General features: G+C 41.9%; 1 protein-coding gene across 1 annotated transcript in view; it reads left to right on the top strand.

Annotated features, from left to right (window-relative positions):
- Window positions 1-21,061, top strand: part of diaph2 (diaphanous-related formin 2) — a 360,351-nt gene that overhangs the window by 223,558 nt on the left and 115,732 nt on the right. The window contains exons 22-24 of the mRNA XM_067247259.1: window positions 38-132; window positions 11,109-11,210; window positions 14,722-14,961. Of these exons, the coding sequence (XP_067103360.1) occupies window positions 38-132; window positions 11,109-11,210; window positions 14,722-14,961 (437 nt within the window). The remainder of the gene's footprint in view (window positions 1-37; window positions 133-11,108; window positions 11,211-14,721; window positions 14,962-21,061) is intronic.

Raw genomic sequence — 21,061 nt, 5'->3', positions numbered from 1 at the left:
GGAGAAAATGACTCCTCTTTCGTTTCTATCACAACAGCAATTTTCCTGGGATCGTTCCGCCTGCCTTATGAGGAGATCCGTGCCATCGTGCTCGAGGTGGACGAGGAGAGACTGAGTGAATCACTGATCCAGGTGAGTCGAATCTATGTGGGTGTTGGGTGTATGTTAATCCCTCTGTGTTTGTGTAGGTTAATTCTTCAGTGTGTTCGTGTGTGCTCCTTTGTGCTCAGACATGCATGTGGAATTTATTATGTCGTACCTTTGTGTGCTACGTCTGGTGGGTAGCCTAGTGACCCGCTTTTGAAGCACAGCCGGTTTTTCTAGATTCACCCCCTTTCTCATAGACCTCAGAGACATCCATTCATTCACTGATAATAGATGGCCTGGGACATGGCTTGGCAAACTCCCCTAGCTCCACCCTGCTTTCTCCTGCCCTTTGTCTTCAACATGATGGATGGTCTTCTAAAGGGTCCCTATTTAGACAGTGCTTCTGTATCCCTTGTCTCCGAGAATACGATAATTGCAAAAGGGGTTGGTCGTTTGAGGTGAAGATGCATGAGTTGGCAGTGTGACGCCCAATCGGCAGAGACATCGCCCGCCCTATCCCCCGCCCCTATCCTTTTATCAAGCTTCTCCTGCAGCACTGCCGGCTTTGTTTCTGTTCTCCACTGAAGTAGGAGACACACACCTCAGGACTCACAAGCGAACGAAAGAGAAGTACATTTCAATGCAATCTTGGCAGTTGATTTAGAGGGTGTGTGTGTGTGTGTGTTTTACATACACCACTAGAGGGTATCCTTCCTATTTAGTGAGTTACGTGTTTCAGAGGCTGAACACATCCCGGCTGCATGCTGTACACTCTGAGAAACTAGGATATCGTTGTGTGTTCATTGCGTCGATCATTCATGTCCTCTTGCAGTGACACGTGAGGTCAAGTCATCTACAGTCACTCTGCGTTGAAGCCCTTCCCAGTATGTGCAGTGATGATAGATTGCACATTTTTAGATGGTGATATTAAATATATTTAGATGATTCTGTCTACACAAGTTGCCCCTGCTAGACTTACTCTAAGCTTTGGTAACCTTTAATTGGCTGGCAGTCTGGCAACATGTTGGGGCAGTGTGTCGGTGTGGCTAGGACAGTACTTACTCTCTTAGGATGAGCAGGGAGGTTAGCCGGATGACCTTTTTCAACATCCACTCCCTCAGTCTCAGGGCTATGCAACAGCACGGTTGTGCAACCTCTCCTCCTCCACAGCCATCACCTTCATATGCTCACTTCACACTCCGCTGGACAAAATGCCCGTCGTCGGTAATGCCCTCACTTAAACACCCAGCACCTCCCGCTGCCCAAAGAGCAGCCACGGGGAGCCACAATATCACTCATGTGTGGAGGCGGCGTTGAATGAGCTGCAAGGAGAGCGGAGATCGGTGATGGGTTGGTAATGTCTGAGAGGAGATCGGTGATGGGTTGGTAATGTCTTAGAGGTGTTGGGAGGGGGGGAGTGCAGAGGGAGGTCGACTCCCTGCTGGGTGACACCGACCAGAGAGTGTTCTCCATCTGCGCTCGGCTCATCTCCCCTCGCCCCAGTCATTAATCACCTTATAGCGGCCACTCTCAGCCACATGCCAATCACCATTTACACAGACACACACGCATGGCTGCACAATAGCACACAGCAGCACTCTATACTGCCTAGCCCAGGAAACATGATGTGGATGATGTTCTTTTACCACCCTGCGAGGTGTGGGTTGGACGAAGGTGATCCCAATAAATACTGGATGGAGGGAGCGGGGGGGGGGGGGGGGGGGGAGGGAGGGAGCATATTGGTCTTCATGGGGGGAAAAAGCAAAGAATGTATCTGCTTCTTTCTCCTCCCCTCCCTTTTTGTTTCTCGCCTCTTTGCTTTTTGGGGTCAGAGTTCAGAGTGTGAAGAGCTGGCTCCAGCCCTGCTTCAGTCTCGGGTCAAGGAGATGTCGACACTCTGAGGACAGCAGCGCGTCAGATTGCTCTTAGCCCTGCCGTCACCTCAACACCAGGCTAACCACGATGGGCAAATCAAAGATCTGGGCTCCGGGATTCACTCGTGTTCAGACAGAGCCGATACAACCTCTGCTCAATATCATCCGGGCTCCCCTGATGGAGGAAAAGCAGTTATTGAAAATATGCTTCAGTTCAAAAAGGCTCCAGCTTTTGAGGAAGAGCGAGAAGTGGTAGGAAGCAAGGGAATTAGAGGAGGGGAAGAAGGAAGCAAGGGATGATGGAAGGAAGGATGACTCTTGATGTATATAAACCCCCATTCAATCACATCATCTTCCTGCTTGGTTGACATGCCTAATGTAATGGATTTGTCAGCGGAATGTGCTAGCAAGTTAGCCTTGGCGTGCCTGTACACTGTATCACCCTGTCTGAGAGGATAGATTGGAGCTGATTGGCTCTCCTTTCTCTGCATTAAGACCCATCAGCGTCTCCAGGATGATATACAGATCCCTGAACACAGGCAGACAAGCCAGTCTCTAACCAGCCATCCAGCATCCATATGAATCTATATAACACTATATACACTTGTGCTCTCTCTCTCTCTCTCTCTCTCTCTCTCTCTCTCTCTCTCTCTCACACACACACACTCTCACTCACTCACATGCTTACACACATACACTGCACACACTTGTACGTACACACACACACACCATCCTCTCCCAGTGCTCTGTGGCCATCCATAAATGTTGGCCTGTGAGGATAAATGGCCCTCCACAGTGAGCTGTGTCGCTGCATCCATGGTCTGGCGTGTTGATGGTGGAGAGGCCAGTTCAGGACTGTTCCCTCATCACCTTAAACCAACACTGTCGGCAGGACAAAAGCTTCAACTGCCATCAGATGAAAAAGGTAGAGAAAGAAAGCGAATGATGAACGTTTGGCCAGTAAAATGGAAAATGGTCATAGCAACAGAGAGGCAAAGGTCTCTTTGAAAAGGCCAGCGGGCTGACAAAGCCATTCAGGGCTATTGTGAGCCCTGAACTGAGGTGACACAGAAAGAGACGTGTCGACACTCTCTTCCTGGAAAGGGACAGGCACGTGCACTCTCTGTAAAAAAGGGTGGGTCTGACCCCATTGTGTTTGTTCCTACTGAGAGCCCTCCGCCTCTACCCCGCCCACGCCACCCTGCCTTTTGACGGGCAGCAACACAGCCAGGTTGAGCCCTGCTCCCATTGTCTCCATAGTGACAAGGCCACAACCTGAGGGTCCTTAGTGTACGCTCCCTTCCAGCGCTCTTTATTCACCACACAAAACAACTATTCAGACGCCCATCAACGAGGGAAAAAAAAAGCTACACACATCAACAAAAAAAGCCTCGGTGCCGTGTATAGACCTAAAGAGTTTGCTGACGTTTTATCCGAGCACCAGTGAGATCTGGAGGGGTCGTGGGCTGGGGTCGGGGGGGTGGGTTGAGCTGCTACCACCTTGACACGTGCAGCTCTCCTTTCCAGGCTTCTGAAGCTTCCTTTTTGTTTGGGTCTCAGCTATAATTGACAAAACAAACCCAAGGATGGCTAGTCCACTGCCAGGGAATCAGTGCCTTAAGTTGGCTTTCCTTTGGCGGTGTTATCTTCCCAAGACCCCCTCACAGCCTCTCTGCCCCGTTGGGAAGGCTTAGCAGACACACTGGTGGTATTTGGGTCTGTGCCCTTGTACAGTGGATGCCAGCTGAATTCAAGAAGGCCAAACAATGCACAGATCCTTAATGAGCTTTGGAAGGCTGGTTTATTTACTGGAATAATGCTCTGATGGCTATACAGTGTGGGTATAGATCCCCAAAACTGAAAATAAATCAATGAAATCATGAATCACTCACCCATATTCGATGTTTCTTGTTGGATGGGTTTACAACATCTGCAGGTCATGCTGAAAGTAACTCAATCTGACCTTTAGTTTTAATGATAAGATGGCTCAGAACAAAGCTGTCGTACTAGGCATAATCCAGAGATGGCTGTCACGAGGTCTTGGAAAAAGAGAATGTACCGCGCATGTCGTTTAGTAATACCCTGTGGCTGTGAGGCCTAATACGCTTTCTGCCAACTCCATGAGAAAGCAAGCCCTGGCCATATCATTCTCTATAAATATAGTACTGTGGACCACAACTGCCTATGATGTTCAACGCTGCTCTATTTATACATTAGCATTGTCACATCAAAGCACATCATGAGACTGACCTGAGTGCATCAAAGCTAATGCATGTATACCAAAAAATATGAATGCACAATGGCCCATGAATCCCTGTGAAGGGAACATTTTGGCCCACCATGATTAGTCATCTGTGGTGGTGATGATGACTTATTATGTCTGTGCTTGGTCCCTCTATGATAATAGCTCAGATAACATGATTGGCGGAGTGAATGGATTGAATGGTGATGGGGGGAAAAATAACATTATCCAGGGGGCAAAACAGAAGCGAACGTCCTCAGTTTTGACGGATAAATGTTTTCCGTAAAAGAGGACGAGGTGAAGGTGTCACTTATCACCACTTTCCACTCAATCTCATTTTCATTATGATGCCATGGTGACAATGTATGCTCTCTGCGGCAGGCTCGCGCACTCGCTATTCACTATTAGAAATGGAGCTGCTGTCATTAGCTCTTTAGAGTCACGCTGTGGAAACTTCTAAGGACTAGTGCAGAACTCCTACAGTTCTCTTCTCTCACCCAAGCCCTGTCACTCATGCTGGCTATGAAGGAGATGAGTGGAATAAACACTAAATATTTGAGTGCCCATTTTTGATGTGTTTTTTCTCACAACCTCACTGGTTGGTGGAGGGTTTGGCCCTGGGGTCTTGTTGCGTGGAATATCGGAGTGGCTCCTTAATGTTTCATGTCGGCCAATGTATTTGATATTACCCCATCTCCTTTTCAAAAGGAAATGATAATGACTGCACTGCTCCAGCGGAATTCAATTGTAATTAATATATGTTGTGTGCATTTGCCTTGTTGAGAGAAAGTGTTCGAGAAGAAAGGGATTTTTAGGGGGAAATACAACAACGAAAAAAAAACAACAAAAAACATACAAAGGCTGCTTTTGTGTTAAAGCCCAGCGTGGCATAATTGATTAATATGTGCACGTTATTGGAGTCATTCATGGGTAAACACCTGACCTCTTAAGTAAACAGTTCGGGGAAAAAACCCTTGTGTGAACAGTAGAGTTAGCCACAGCTCGTTAGGATGCAGTGCATACGACACACCTGCTGTGCGTACCATACTTCAGGTTCTGCTGAACTGACAATGCTTCCAATGCAGTGTTTGCTGTTAACATTTAGAAATACATAAAACATGGCACAATGCTATATCATGACTGTTTTTATTCCTAATTCAGCTGTCAGTCACACAGGTGTCTCCCCAGTGGCCCAACACGTGTGTGCTGTTGTTGATAAAAGAACAAGTAGTTCTGAGGTGGGTTTTAACCCAGGTGACAGGCAGATCTCTGGAGATTTAATTTCCTATCCTTGACCTTACTCAGGTGCTTTTGAGTGTTGTGATAGTTCACACACACACACACACACACACACACACACACACACACACACACACACACACACACACACACAACACAGACCACTGGCCTCCTCAATTTCCTCTGAACACTATCTATCTAGTTTTCATCTGCTTGAACTGTACTGCAGGACTCAGTCCAAAATAGCCTATCTCAATGGGACCTGTGAGGCTGCTGTATTCACTGTTGGGCCAGTACTGTCATCCCTGGACCGTATTCAATCAACGACGCTAACTGGGTCTCCAGGATGAATCTAAGTTTGGTCAACGGGTTTGGATGAATAAAGTCTCCATTCCCAAAACTGTGCTCCCTAACTTCATCTCCAAAGAAAACTGGGTTCTCGTGTTCTTTCACAGAATTTCTTGAGGTAAAGAACCACTCTTCTTGGTTCAGCTCACTTGTGATATTTGCCTGAAATTGAAAACATGTCTTCAACCCCTACGAACATTAAGTGTGTTTCATAAATGTAGGTATATTGTATATCCGTGTGCTATAAAATTGAGTTTTTTGGGGGGGTTGTCACATTCTGTCACCACTAAGGCCCTACTGAGAAGATAAAATAAACTGTGTAACAACATGTTGTGACATTTTATATGGTAATTAGAATAAATTATGTTTCTTTGATAATCTCTCACATACAGTAAGGCCCAAATCAACTACAATATTAGTTATTATGTTAAAATAAAAACATCTAGAGGTTAATTCTGTCAAAGTTAACAATATGTCAATTGTTATAAATTAAATATAAATAAATAAATACAATTTAAAAGGATGGATAAAATCAAGGTCAATCTTGCTTCATGTAAAACTAATGAAAAAATCCTATCTACCACCAATGTGGGAGAAAAAGATGTTTTTCTAACCATTCCGATCTGTGAACAGCCATGTCTGTAATAAAAGTGTTTGACAGATGCGATTGTCTTTTTTTAATTGATTTTTCTTCCATTTCGGGAGGTGTCAGAGCATGTGGCTTGTTCCCTGTGCTCAGAGATTAAGTGAAACGTTGGCCTGTCGTCTTCCTGTCAGGGCATCTCAGCAGGCTCCTGACTGCCTCATGGTAAATGACTGAATATGCCACCTTTTGAGTCAATACCACTGAACAGTCAATCATGAGGAGTTCTGAAGAGGCCTAGACCCTAGGTTTTGACTAAATCATGACAGTTCCATCAAAAAAATACATTCTGAAGTAGTTTCTATCAGACTTCATACTCCAAGTGTACTTTTGGCATGAGTTTTTGCACAGCCAAAAAACCAAAGTAAACTAGAAAGGTGATCAAAGTAAATTGATTATCAAAGTTATTGTTTTTGTCAAGTTCTGTCGAGCCCTCTAACATAATGCAAGTGTGATGTCCATTCAGACAAAACAAGCTACTACCTTGGAACATTCCAGAGAGTAGAGCTCCGGTATAGACTGGCAGGCAAATAACCAAGGGCGACAGACTCCAAAATCTCATTATACTTAATGAGAAACCAAAAAAAGAAGAAGCACATAAAAATTATTGGCCAGTGAAAGATGGAGCAAGTAAAGCTGACATACCTAGTGTGATGTTCAATTTGTCTTTCAAACAGAATTTGGAAAAAATATGAAGCATGTACAACTGAATTGTTGCATTTCACAGGAAGTACATGAAGTTGGATTAGAAGGCATTTAAGAAAAGCATACACCTTTCATAGCATGCACTACTGTGTCTGGTTGGTTTAGGAGACTTGGTTGTACTGTGAAGATTGAACAGACAAGTATGTCTGTTGTATGCACACCTGTTCTAACATTTCGGTGTGATTTGATGATTATTAAACAAAGCCAAGAGAATAGTGCAAGCACAAGAAGCTTAAATATACATTTTCTCTGTGTGTGTGTGTGTGCACATGCATGTCCAACCTTGCCGAGAGCACAGATAGAATCAGTGAAGGGTAAATGGCAAACCTTGGAACCTGGACATGGGGTTCTCCAGCTCATTAATGACTGGAGTAGCCTGGTCCACTGTACCCTGGTTCCTACCTTTGCTTTGTTTATTCCAAACAGCCCTCTTTTTGTTGATGTTTTGTTTTTGTTTAACCACCCTCCTTGATCAGCATAATGTATTTTACATTTCCGTTGTTGAATTAACATTTGATGCAGGAGAGGGTATGTGTTGTGTGCCAAAATAAAACCTCAATTAAGCTCAAGGGGAGCCAGGCTTTTCCTCTTTAAGCGGTAATCCAGTGGGCCCGATGCACAGCCATACTTATCGCCCTGTCCCACATGTGCACTTTACACCATGCAAATGATGCCTCAACAATGCGCCGGGCTGCACCAGTCACCTGTTGTTAGTCCCTGGAACAAAGGCTGGCACGAGCACCAGGGCCCTGGAGCCAAACGGCAAGCCAGGTAATGAGGGTCCCCATGAATATGGATGAGAGCCATGGCGATCTGGATGATTGACAAACAAGATAAACAATAATAACAAGCAAGGGCGAAGACAAAAGCCCCATGCCGGTCGCCAGGCTGTAGGTAGGGCCGGCTGCAAAGGCCGCTGCCCTTGTGAGAGGGAAGGTGTCGGTGAGAGACGGCAGACAGAACAACATGCTTGATGAGTCCTGCTGCAACCGGGAAGACACTGTGTACTGTGACACCTGTCAGCACGCGCAGCACCGTAGCATGACAGAACAATTCTTTCGCTCCATAAGGAGCACCTTGGAACCACCGCACAGCACTGTGCGCTACACTCAATTATCCTCATGTTTACCACATATCTTAGGGTAGGGATGATGCCAACAGGAAGTCACCCAGTCTTTCCTCAAGTGCAGCAAGGGTGCATCATGAGATGATGCAAGTACGTTCACTGGTATGTAATGACTACATTATATGTAACAGTGAGTGTTCCTCCCTTGGAAGTAAAGAGGCCAAGCAGTCAATAAACAATCTACAGTAAGTGAGAATAAACGTCTTTGGTTCAGTAAAGATCTCACACTATATTATATACATTTAATGGATCAGGATGACAGTCCCCTTCAATAATATAGGCCTGTACAGGAAACACATGAGGCTGTGAAATGAGTGGAATACACAGTATGCACTTTGTCCTTTCAAAGCTAAATTGCACTCGTGCCTATCCCATCAGTGCATATCCTTATGTAGGTAAGACAGCATATGGAGATGGTTATGCACTAAAAAGAGCTCCCACAAAACAGGAAAACATCATGGATTGTTTCAGTTGACGAGAAGAAGCCCTCCCACACACACTAATTAAAACGCACACATACACTCACCCACACACACGCACCCACCCACACACACACATACATACATGCAACATCTTTATTGTTAATAACACTATTGAATTTCTTGATAACACTATTGAATATCCTCATTGTTGGGAATAAGCTCTGCTGAAAGAGAGCGTAGATTCTTCCAAAACTGACAGAGATGTTTCTGGGTCACAGAACTACACCCAATGGTGGGTTCTCCCAGTTTGAAGAATAATGTCTAACATTGCATTTTCATTGTATGGGGATTGTAATTGTGTGCCCTTTTGATCAACATTTTTACATGTTGTCAACAATGATAGCATTGCATGCCGAACTAGGGTACTGTACGTAAGCCCAGTGCAAGCTTTGCCTCAAATATATTTAACGTATTATTTTAAACGTGTTGCTCAGTAAATGAATCAAAATAAACCATCACCGTCCGTCCGTTACTTTGCATAGCTATTTTCTACCTGCTGTATTCTAACTAAATGTGTAATGATTGTAGAAACCTTCCGGTAATCTGTCCCAGACTGCCATGTGTGTCGGGAGGCCTGCAGCGTCAAGTCTGTCCCACCCTCATCTACCCAGACTCCCACAATGCCACACATATGGCACTGCCTCTGTGTCAATTACGCTCTATGGGGCTTCTGATAATTAACTAGATGACAGACAAATGAAATAACAATCATAGGAGAATACCAGCTCAACTTTTTATCTTAGTCCCCATCTCCACCTCTCTGTCCAACATTGAGTTTTAGAGATGCTGAAAAAGGCTCTAAAGAGGACTACAACAAACCCTTATTTGGTTGTCTCTTCCCAGCAATCAGTAGCACAAGAAAAAACAAGCCCAATAATCGGATTCCCCAAGCATTAACACTGAAGATTTCAGAGGCTGAATGGTTTACTGCTGTGTTGCAGCATTCCATTTTAAATCAATGATACATTATTGAGGAAGGCTTGGTTCTTCAGCGCAACTGCTAGTATAGTGTTCACAAGACTGGAAGAGAGGATGTTTTGCTGCCATTTTTGGTTTCTCAAATGTCCCCGCCTGGGGATAAATAAAGTGTGGTTGGAAAATGTGGTTTGGTGTTATTTTTATTTTATTTTTTTATTGTTGGGGTGTTGGGAGTCGGCACATGTTTACAACCGAGGATTTTTAAACTACTGGAATATGTAATCAGTAAGATTTCCTATCTCACTAAACTCATATGTAAATAGTATCTCTTCTGAACCAGAAATGAATAATTTCGGAGATCATTGAGATTCAGAGATCATGTTAAGTGTGTCTATGCTGCTTCTCTCTAGTTTGAATAACTCTTTCTCTGACATACACCAACTGAGTGTAGACAAGGAGAGAAGCAATGTTTTATTGCAGCTGTCACAAACCTTTAGGGACCAGTTTTCATCCAGTACATTATGCCTTTCAAACTTGGTTGGCTTTAAGACTGTGAATCCCCGTGGGGAACGGATAGGCTGTTCTTAGTGGCCGGAAGGCTCGGGCCCATGGCAGTGATGGCTTCTCTTGTCTAATGATGTGGTCAAGCCAAAAGGTCCATGGCGTTGTCCATGTCTCTGTCCATAGCTGATCAGGTGATCCAGTACCACCTTGCTCCCACTGTCTAAATCATGGGATCTAATGAGATTGGACATTTTTTAACATTTAAGGAAATGCAATATTTCTTTGAGTTAATTTAACATTTTTTATATGTTGTTGTCTGGCTAATCTTTAAATTGTTCTGAGAGGGTAATTGCATATAAAAGCTTCTCTGAAAGTAGAAAAAACAAACATGGAATGATGGCACTCATGAATTTACAAATTGTAAAGTTGATCAACTTAAATCCAACACTGAAACCGAAGCCCATTTAACAGTTATTGTCTTTATTACATGTGTTGAACTAGCTCACTAACGCTAATCAGTAGCACCATCTCCAGAAGTTTGCTAAAACAGTCAAAGAGAGTAGCTATTACATGACCTTCTTTCCTTCTCATTGCCCTGCCTCTCATCTGGCCTGCTGGCTCGACCCACTCCCTCTGAGACCTGCTCTAATGCACATATAAACATACTAAAGGAGATATTAAATGTTTGTCTGAACAATGGAACATCTCAAAGGTGCATCTAATCATATCTCAGTATTAAAAATGAGAAGAAACATCGAATCACCACCCTGGTACTTTGTGTCTCTTGGGCTTAGTCTACCTTCTAATAAGTATAATAGGTTGTGTAAGTTTAAGGATGTTGATATAACTGTCCTTGTAGGCTTAGTGAGCATGGCAGTATGAATATAATCCTTTATTCATCAGTTAATTAAGGCTGACTCTCTTTCTCTCTCTTTTACAGAACCTGATAAAGAATCTTCCAGAGCAGAAAGAGCTGAGTGCGCTGGCAGAACTCAAGAGCGAGTATGAGGAGCTGTGTGAGTCAGAACAGTTTGGCATAGTGGTAAGTAGACAACCCTGTACACCTCTCAGTATACCATTTAGCTTACCTCTCAAGACATGTCTGTCTGTCTGTCTGTCTGTCTCTATGTCGCTGACTCTCCAGTGTGTACCTACCCATATGTCATTCTGTACTTTCTCTCTACGCCTTCACTTCATTGTTACTCATGACCATTTCAGAAAATTGGTAGCTACCCAGCTCTTCATTATTGACTTGGTAGAGGCCATGGTGGGGAGGGGAATGGAACCATCGAGAATAAGGAATAAAAGGGAGGTGGAGATGCATAAAGACAGCCTTTAGGGTGTCTGCTGTTTCAGGCCTATTATGTTTCAGGCACCTCTCTTTCACCAACTGTCTCTGGTGGAGAGGATTCCTCACTGAATTGCTCCTCCCAAGGTTTCTTCAATTTTTTCTCTTCTAATTAGTTTTTTTCTGGGAGTTTTTCCCGTGAGTGTTGAGGTTGGTTGAGGGGTAGTTATATTGGCGTATGTGAAGCCCTCTGTGTCATTGCTTGTAAAAAGGGCTATACAAATACATTTGATTTGATTCAATAGCTAAAGAGACACAGTAATATGTAAAAAGACCAATAATATAAAAGGCATTTTTTATGGCAAGTCAAACCTAATAGCCCCACTAGTGACTCACAGATGCAGTGATTCATCTATAAAAAAAAAGAAAGATAAATGGTCAGATTGAATTTCATCATAAACCATAATTATTAGTTTTTATACTGTGTACGTGTCTTTAGGTAATTCCCCCAAAATTGCATATTGGGGATATCTATAATAAAGGAAGTCAGTTAAAAATTCACAGCTGTCAGAACACCTTCATGCTAAACTTTGTTATACTCTATATGCTATTTGGGTGTGCTTTGCCTTCGGCAAGGGCACAACCTTTGTTCTGTCACATATATATTTATTTATTATTTATTTTCGCCCCCCTAAGGATCAGTCAATATTTGGAGTACATACACAACGGCGGTGTCAAAAGGTTCGTCTTGGTAGCGATTGCGTTGGTTGTATTTTTATTTACATTCCGTTGCATGGTTTTTGTGGTGAAAAGCTAACGGTGGCTAATTTGCTAGCCACAGTCACTGACGTTACTAACGTCACTACGTCACTAACGTCACGAAAACACGTGTGACCTCCTGTAGCAGAACATTCGTTTCACATCTGTTAACTTGGGGGATAGCTAGGCTAACTATAGCTTTACTGCAAGGCAGCTGCAGGAACGCCACAAGCAAAGAGGCCAGGGTGATAACTATTTCCTCATTTTACTTTGTGATGTGAAACACAATTATGAAATGTAATGTACAATATTAGCTGATATTATTAAGGAAGTAGGCCTACATCTACTTTTGGAAACGGTAGTCTACTATTTCACTGAAGCATTAGCATCATGACATTAGCCTCTGTTGCCCATGTTGACATTTCCGTTGTAGGATTTATTATGACATTACATTACAAGTAAACAATTTGTGGGTGAAATTATCATTACCTGTGGTTTCAAACCAGTGTTGCTCACTGCAACGCTGTAGCCTACCCGAGACACTACAAAAACATCTACACAGCTGTAGGAAGTCAAACGGCGACAGAACATGTTCGTCACTCCCCTTACTTAAATCAAAAGTCTATCTAACTGCTAACCTTAACTTCATTGCCACAGCCTAAACTTTGTCAATCTGTTCATGAAAATAATTAATTTCAGCCTAAACCGTACAACGGAACGTTAAATCCAATTCAACCAACGCAATTGCTACCAAGACAAACACAGCAGTAGTCTACTGTACTGTAGTAGTAGAATTTACCGGGGCAGTTTCTCCACACAGGGATAGCACACTTTGCGTTGTTACTGTTGTTACTTAATGATCGCTACCAGTGAGCTTTTCATGAAAGCGATTTTCCACTAAATAAATGTCAAGCTTATTTACGTTTTTGGGGGCATATTTTCAGTTAGAAGATGGTACTGTTTGAATCGCGATTCAATCTTCTACTGCCGGTAACGTCGTAGAATAATCTTCAAAGGGGGTTCTTTATTCATGAATGAATGCAATGAGTAGGCTAAATGCATGAAAATATCACGAGAAGGGAAAAACTTAAAAGGACGTTTACGTCATAGAGATTAGGTCAATTTTTACACCGGTCTGCCAAATTTATTTGTTTTGATTCAACGATGAGGATGCCTTTTGCAGGGGAAATGAGAAGATCTGTTTCATTCTACACTTCACTCGTATTTTCAGTTGTAAATGAGCAGCAAAAAAAAATGCTTTTAAATCTATGTAATCTTTATAAATAATAAGTATGCATTTTTATATAAAATATACAGAAATATCAGTTTTAAAAATGTCATTCAAAAACGGACCCCTGTTCAACCGACGCAAGCAAGCACACCCTACAATTTCCCCAGAAATTGTACCCTCTCTAGTTAATATAGTTGCCTCAAGCTCTTTTTCTTGGTTTCACTCATTCCTTGAGCTATATAGTATTTTACATTTTCTTCACTGCTACTATAATGTTAAACCATAGAGTGCCCTTACTTTATTGGTTTGTCATACATTGACATTATCATGGTATATAGCTTAATGGATTTCATGTTATCTGGGCACATTTTGCCGTCCAATGTGAAGTTGACACGTTTAGACAATTGGAGTGAAATTAAATTATTATTATTATTTGGGGGTGGGGGTGGGGGGGGGGAGACTTAATGAAGCAAGGTGCAACAGTTCCCTGTCTGAACAGAGTAGAGTAATATAACATCCTGATGGTGAGGTTCTGCTCATCAACACCACAACACACTGCTCCTGGGGGAAATAAGTCACTTTCACAACTGTCACCAAGTCGCCCTCTTTTACTGTGATTTCCTCTTATAATATACAGAGAAATCAAATCAGGGGATGAGGGGGAGGAGAGAGGGGTTGGGGACACAATAACTTTGGCTTGATAGACAACTTGCTCATAAACATGAATACATTTGAAATGTAATGAAACATCATGGCTGGTATGGAGGCTGCCTCCAAGATGATGTGGCAATCTGTAGAAAGTGTCTGCTGTTAGCTCAGCCGCTACATATCTTAGCTGCAAGTCAACTTCCTTTGTTTTGTTTTTATTCCTTCTCTCCATCTTCTTTTTCTTTTTTCCCAGACACTATTACTGGTAATTCTCCCCCTGCCCTTCGGCATGGAATAAACATATTGATTAGAGCTGTATTATTTACAGATAAATCTGTTTCATGGGCGATTATTTCTCTTTCCAAATGAAAGTTCATGTGGGAGATGGAGGGGAACTGTCTGGCCTTCTAGTAGATATTGCTCTGTGCTGAGTTATTTTATGATATAGTGAAACTTTGGGAATGTCCAGAAAATCTGGTTTGATGGTGCCAGTGAGTTAAAAGCATCAAACTTTTAACCCATTCCAAATGTACACAATTCTAAGGCTTAAATAATGCATTTTGTTGGAATAGCCACATATTTCTGCAAGTTTATAAATTCTCATCTGAGCCCTGTTTTTTTCTTCAGATGAGCTCAGTGAAGCTGCTACGACCTCGCCTTAATGGTATCCTGTTCAAGCTAACCTTTGAGGAACAGGTGAACAACATTCGGCCGGACATCATGAATGTGACGTTTGCCTGCGAGGAGGTGAAGAAGAGTGACTGTTTTAGCAAACTTCTGGAGATGGTGCTGCTGATGGGCAACTACATGAACGCTGGCTCCAGGAATGCTCAGACCTTCGGCTTCAACATCAGTTTCCTCTGCAAGGTATATAGTCTCTTCTATCTCCTATTATAATCTCATATTTTTGTTTTCTCTCTTCTCTCTATCACAGTCTGCAACATTTTCTGGAGAACTAAAATAAGCTTTAAGCTTATGGATTACATTGCAGAGGCAGTTTGTCAGACATACATTATGGCAACTTGTTTCACTGTGCACAAGAAGCAAGTAATTAGTTGGTAGTCTCATGAACTTACTAAGATATGGCAGCTGTCTTATAACAATGAAACTTGTTGTATTGCCATTGGTTTGATCTGCAACTAAAGCAAACATTTTAGAATTGCAACTTCCTGACTTTTTTATGCTACTTTTTAAAAGAATGAGGATAAGTAAAAAAACGTTTTCAAACATTGTGCTTTTGTTAAGTGAGACACAATTGTGAAAGTAATGTTTCAACATCACAGTATATTTAAGGTGCAAATCAAACGTGTGGCATGTAATGCATACATCTATACTTTATTTGATATTGCATTGTTACTGTCAGCATTGGGGAAAATGTAAACATGAACCTGACTATAAAACTCCAACACTCAAATTCACACTTCTGATCATCCCCTCAGCTAAGTTTACAGTGCACCATTCCAGTAGCAGGCTTCCACTGACTAATTCCTTACGTGCTCATTAAATTGGACTTTGATCAAGGAGGAGATGCTTAAATATTCTAACAGGAATCTCATGCACTTTGAAAATGATTCGTAACCATTGCAGCCCTCTAACTAGTAAACATATTTCAATTTTGTTCTAAATTGTCATTCTGAAATTGGTATTCCTGTGAGCAGGCAGTATCAGGGTGAAGTGTTCATGAAGAGTCTGGCTAAACCCCGGGATGCTGATTGGCCTATTATTGATAGACAGGGACAAAAAAGACCTGCTTTCTCACTCAAGTCAATCAAGTAAATGGCTCCTTGAGTACTGGTTCTGGACAACCTAATGGGTACATCAGGGAGGGGAGGCTGGGAGAGACCCAGGCTGACCCCTCCACCCCTGGACCCTGACAGCCCCCAGCCCAGGAATGAGCCCCCTACCTGGGGCTGTGTTGGCTGAGTGATTGTGTCATCTTGGATGTGGGCTCTAGTTTTACAGGGATAAAGTCTGGTTATGAGTCACTTGAGGTGAGGGTGAAGAAGAGATTAGGACCAAGTGTGATTGTGAACTCAGCCCCCTCATAGGTCATCTTGTTTTTTGGGCTGTGAAAAGTTGTAAGATGAATTGGGAGGATCCCTCTCACATGTCAGATGGTACTACAGTATAGACTGCAAGTTGTGAACAATAGTAATATAGTGCACTTATGACCTTGTTCTGAAAGGCTTTTCTTAGGCAATGTTAACAATGTCCACTATTATCCTAACCACCATTTATGATAATAAGATGAACGCTAATGTGATTGACAGAATAGGACTTGACATGAGCATGTTCCCTATGTTTTCATAGAAGTCATATATTTGAAGCAGAGCTTCATATTTCTTTGATTGAGGAAGGATCTAAGAAGTGTTTCATCTGAGCCCAGAGTGAAGGATTGTTTTTTTGTGTTTTTTTCTTCCTGTGAAAATCCTGTCGCTCTCTACCCCGGTCATCGCCTGTTTGGGACACAAAGGGCATCCAGACGCTTTTGAACTTCAGTTAACTTTAATCTTACTGAGGGAAAAGAGAGAAAATAAAATAATACAACTATATCCTCAGTGCTTTGGGTGCTTGGCTTCTTGTCATGGACCTCTCAAAAAAGTAAGTTCTGTGAAATAGGTCTGACATCTTTCAGGAAAAGGTAGACTCTGTGGAATGCACACAAAGATTACAGCAACTTCAAATAGAGCTAACACAACTGCATGGGGAAAAGTTGACTGCTCGTTTGGAACAGAATGCTTTCAAAGACATGAGCAAGGAAAAGGCTTTAAATTAGGCATAAACTTCCTTCAAACCAGTATCTTCTCCCTCTCCAGAGTGGGTACAGTATGTTCAGTAAACTACTCATCTTGGTTCTATTGACCGGCAATGGGAAGAGATTGTATGTGAGCCCTCAGACCTTTAAGCCAGCTCCAATGTTTCAGCCAGCTCTTATATTGCACTGAAAACTATTGAAGTCATTTAGTATGTCATTATGAAAATGTTCATCAAGGACACCAACTTAAAATGTATTGAATGTTTATGTATTGCCTTTGGGATCTTCATGTAGGAATATTTCAATTGTCATTCATCTTTTATCTATTCTTCCATCTCTCTTACTCAATCTTTGAAAACTGCGGCCACAGCCTGCAGTACTGCCCGGGGTTCAATCACTTTCACTTGTCACTTTCCCAAAACAAACTGGGTTTAGGCAACTCACTGGTCTGAGATTACCATGCCATCTGTTGCTGGTGTCCAGGCTCGCTGCCACTGGCACCCAAGACACTTAGCTGCGCCAGCCGCCTCTCAGACCACCGCCATGATTCCCCGGGCACGCCCACTAGAGTGTGACCTCCCTTGTCCCGTTCCAGAGTTAGTGATACAGCACAATGCCAGAGTCAAGATCCGTGCAGAATCATTGTCTGAGGGAGTCGGAACTCCTTTGGTGAGGGTTAAATTGAGCAATCAGGACTGACAATCCTTCTGTTAATGTGAGGGTTTGTGTATTCCCATTGCCACTTTATGTCTTTTATTAGTTAATTACATTATTTATTTATTTGGTCCGACATCTCAATGGATAGCCATTATCATGCAGTCTACATATTGACTCCTATCTTGGGTTGTTACAGTAAGTGTGTGGGAATGAGTACTTTTAAGTTTGCTAACTAGTCAGGGATTCGGTTTAATGGCACCATCAGAAAATAACTTATCTCAAATTACAGAAAATATCCTTTGCAGAGCATTGGTATGGCTGGTCACAATGGCGCAGCATATTTTGCTAATGTGTATTGGGAAATGGATATCAATGAATTGGGAAAAACAAGAATGAGTTGAACTTCATCATTATCAGGATAATGTTACGATGGCATTCTAAAACCGGTGTTTGATTCTATTGGCATCCCAACATCAGGCTGTGATGTTGCATGTTATCTGTACTGGGCATTCTGATTTCCTTATTGAAAAAGATAGTTTTCTTCTGAGGTTTCTAACATGAATTTACATGATATAGACCTCCACTGTAGACCCTGGAGAGACATAACTAAAATATGAGGATGGGAAGAAGATACATCTTCAGAGTTAACTTAAGTATTACCATGTCATTGGAACATGAAGCCTAATGCTATCCTGTGGATCAAAGTGAACTCAATTATGTAATCAAGATTCAGATAAGCATGGTTACTGTGTGCTGGGAGTGAGTGTGTGGTGAATGAGTGAGAGTATGTGCAGTGGAGCTCTAAAGTTGACAGTCCTATTTTGTCAATAATCTTACTCTTTATGTGCTAATCAGCTGTGATTTTGTCAGATAAACATAATGACTGCCTAATCACCAGAAAACCACAGGGTTTTACCTCTTAAAGAGTGTGAGCCCACTATACTCAATAAATGCCCACAGTAGCCTCTCATCTCCTCCCCTTTGTGACCCTGTGTAGGCCTGGGTTAAAGATCCAGGGCACCTCGTTAAATAATTAAGGAAAATCATGAAAAATGGTCAATGCAGTGGCTATCCACAACAGAGTGCTGGATGTGAATGAACACAGCCCCAGTATCTAAGGGTTTGCTTCTTTTCTAACTCTCTTCCATCCTACTGTATCTCATCAGTATTATTCATACTGTATATTATACTGTAATGATGTGTAGATGTAAAATGATTCACCCCCGTTATGAAAGACATCATAAACAAATGGATTCAATTGTATACCACAATCTGTCTACAAACATTTTCTTTTAGCTCAGAGATGCACTTTTACATGTTGCATTTACATGTAGCATTTTCAGTATTTTGCCCAATGAAATTGCTAGAACCAGGCAGTTAGCAAATATTGTCAGAAATCCAATGATCCTTAAATCCTACAGACAATAAGTAACTGTTTCTTGTTTTGTTAACTTTCCTTTTTTACTTTTTATTGGATAAAATAAGCAACAGAAATATGCCTTTGCATGTGGTAATGACTGTCCGGGGTATAACAATAAACAAATTAAAATTTGAAATGCATGAAATTAAATTGTGATTTCCCAATTTCAGCAGATGATTGATCCTAATCTAATGAAAGTTTTTTTTTTGGTGTGTATGTGCAACATTACTTTGTGTATATTTGTGTTTGTGTGTTCATATGTGTCTGTTGCACAGACACTGTTGTACAGTGACAGTGTTTGTGTGTGTGATTGTGTGTTCATGCAAGAGTGTACACAACGGCATGTCTGACTCCAGGGTGTGTATGGTGGGATATTGGCGTAGTAGCGCACAGAGGTGGGTTGTGATAATTAGCTCTCTCAGCATGCAGTTCCAGCAGCATGGCAATCACAGTAGGGAATGAATATGGAACACGTTTCCTATGCACTGAAGTGGAGACTTTGTAACACAAACATACACACACACGCACACTTCTGGCTGAACGTTTTTACTGTATTTTTTCCCACACATGCAAGTACTTAGCTCAAAATCTCCCTTCCTTCTCTTTGGTAAATACTTTTCTCAAGTGGGATCACAGCACATGTATGCACATTATGCAAATGTCTATGAGGACAGGTCACCTCAGTGTTGTTTATCCAGTCCATGGCTTTGTCCCGTTGCCCTATTTTGGTAATACAGATTGACAGTGTCAACGATTATCGAGCCATTGGTATCTGTTTGAGGTGACATGACATGAAGATCTTGAAGGAACACCCGCAAGATCGAGTTTGAGGTGGGGACTGACAAGGTTGAGGACAATGCTATCGAAAACATCGGCATACAGATGGTTTGTATAATTTCCGTAGAAGGAATAGTTTCCATAAAGACAATAATAATGTAATCACAGTAATTTAATTTACTATGTCCATGTAGAATTATCCCAGCTACAATATGTGGACTGCATGTTAAATCAAAATTGGCTCAACCTTTCATCAGTCTCCCAGTTTCCCCCACTTCCTCCTTTTATATTCAGTCATGTGACCATTAGTCTGTCTAGATTAGCACCCGGAGAGCCAGACCATAATAACTGCCACTTAAATATTTCAGTATCAGTGGAGTACTGTCATCTTATTGTGGTTTCCAAGGTGCTATATAGAATTATTAAGTATTACAGTATTTATGCTTTGAACATGATCTTACTACAAAAAAGTCCACATATATTATTAGACTTACATATCATGTGGTATTAATTGCATTCCAGCATGCTTTGAATCTTTTAAGTGGTTGACAAATATGAAACACAATCAACAGAGCTGTCATTAACAGTGAATAAATGAGATGGATGACAGATGAAAATGTAATTTGTGTAAGGTAAAGAGTATATTTGTACCTATCATATTTACTCATTTTTTATAATTTGCAAAGTACATATTGTAGACTGCTAATGTACAGATGTATCTTACAGTAATTTTTTTGGGGAGAAATAATGGAAATATCTAAACATTCCAAATTGACTTGACATATGTGTGTATATGGTACTATAAATGTTACTTTTCAAGTGCATAACTTCTGAAGAGACTGTTGCTTTGTGATATCTTTGGAAAATGGGAGGGGGCAGGCTTGCACTAAACCTGCAGAGGTCGTCAGCATAGACCTGCCATATTTATGGAAATAGAAAGACCTTTAACGTGTGTTATCTTCATGGCTGTAACAGCAACAGTGCATAGTATGTTTGCGTTGCTGCAACAGTGAATTGTGTGGGTGTGTGTGTCGGTGTGTCTCTGTATATGTGTTTGGGTGTCTTTGTGTGTGTGCTAACTCTGCTAAGACTGTGATTGGTAAACGCCCTGTGGCAGAGCGGGCTGCAGACCTGTTTTATTCTGGAATAAAAAGAATCCCATTAGGATTCGGCTCCTGCGCTCCTCAGTGCAAGCGACTGGCCTTGTTTTGATATCTGCACTGGAGCGTTCATGATGGCTTCCATATTAACTGTTCTGCAGACTTTCTGCATAGATAGATAAAGGACGTTGCAGCAGTGGATATCAAGATGAAAATAATTTGCAGAGGAGCTGAGTCTAAATCCTTCATATTGACTCA

The sequence above is a fragment of the Osmerus mordax genome, chromosome 12, assembly GCF_038355195.1.
Source record: "Osmerus mordax isolate fOsmMor3 chromosome 12, fOsmMor3.pri, whole genome shotgun sequence".
Taxonomy (NCBI): Eukaryota; Metazoa; Chordata; class Actinopteri; order Osmeriformes; family Osmeridae; genus Osmerus; species Osmerus mordax.
This window is presented reverse-complemented; position numbering and strand designations above follow the sequence as displayed.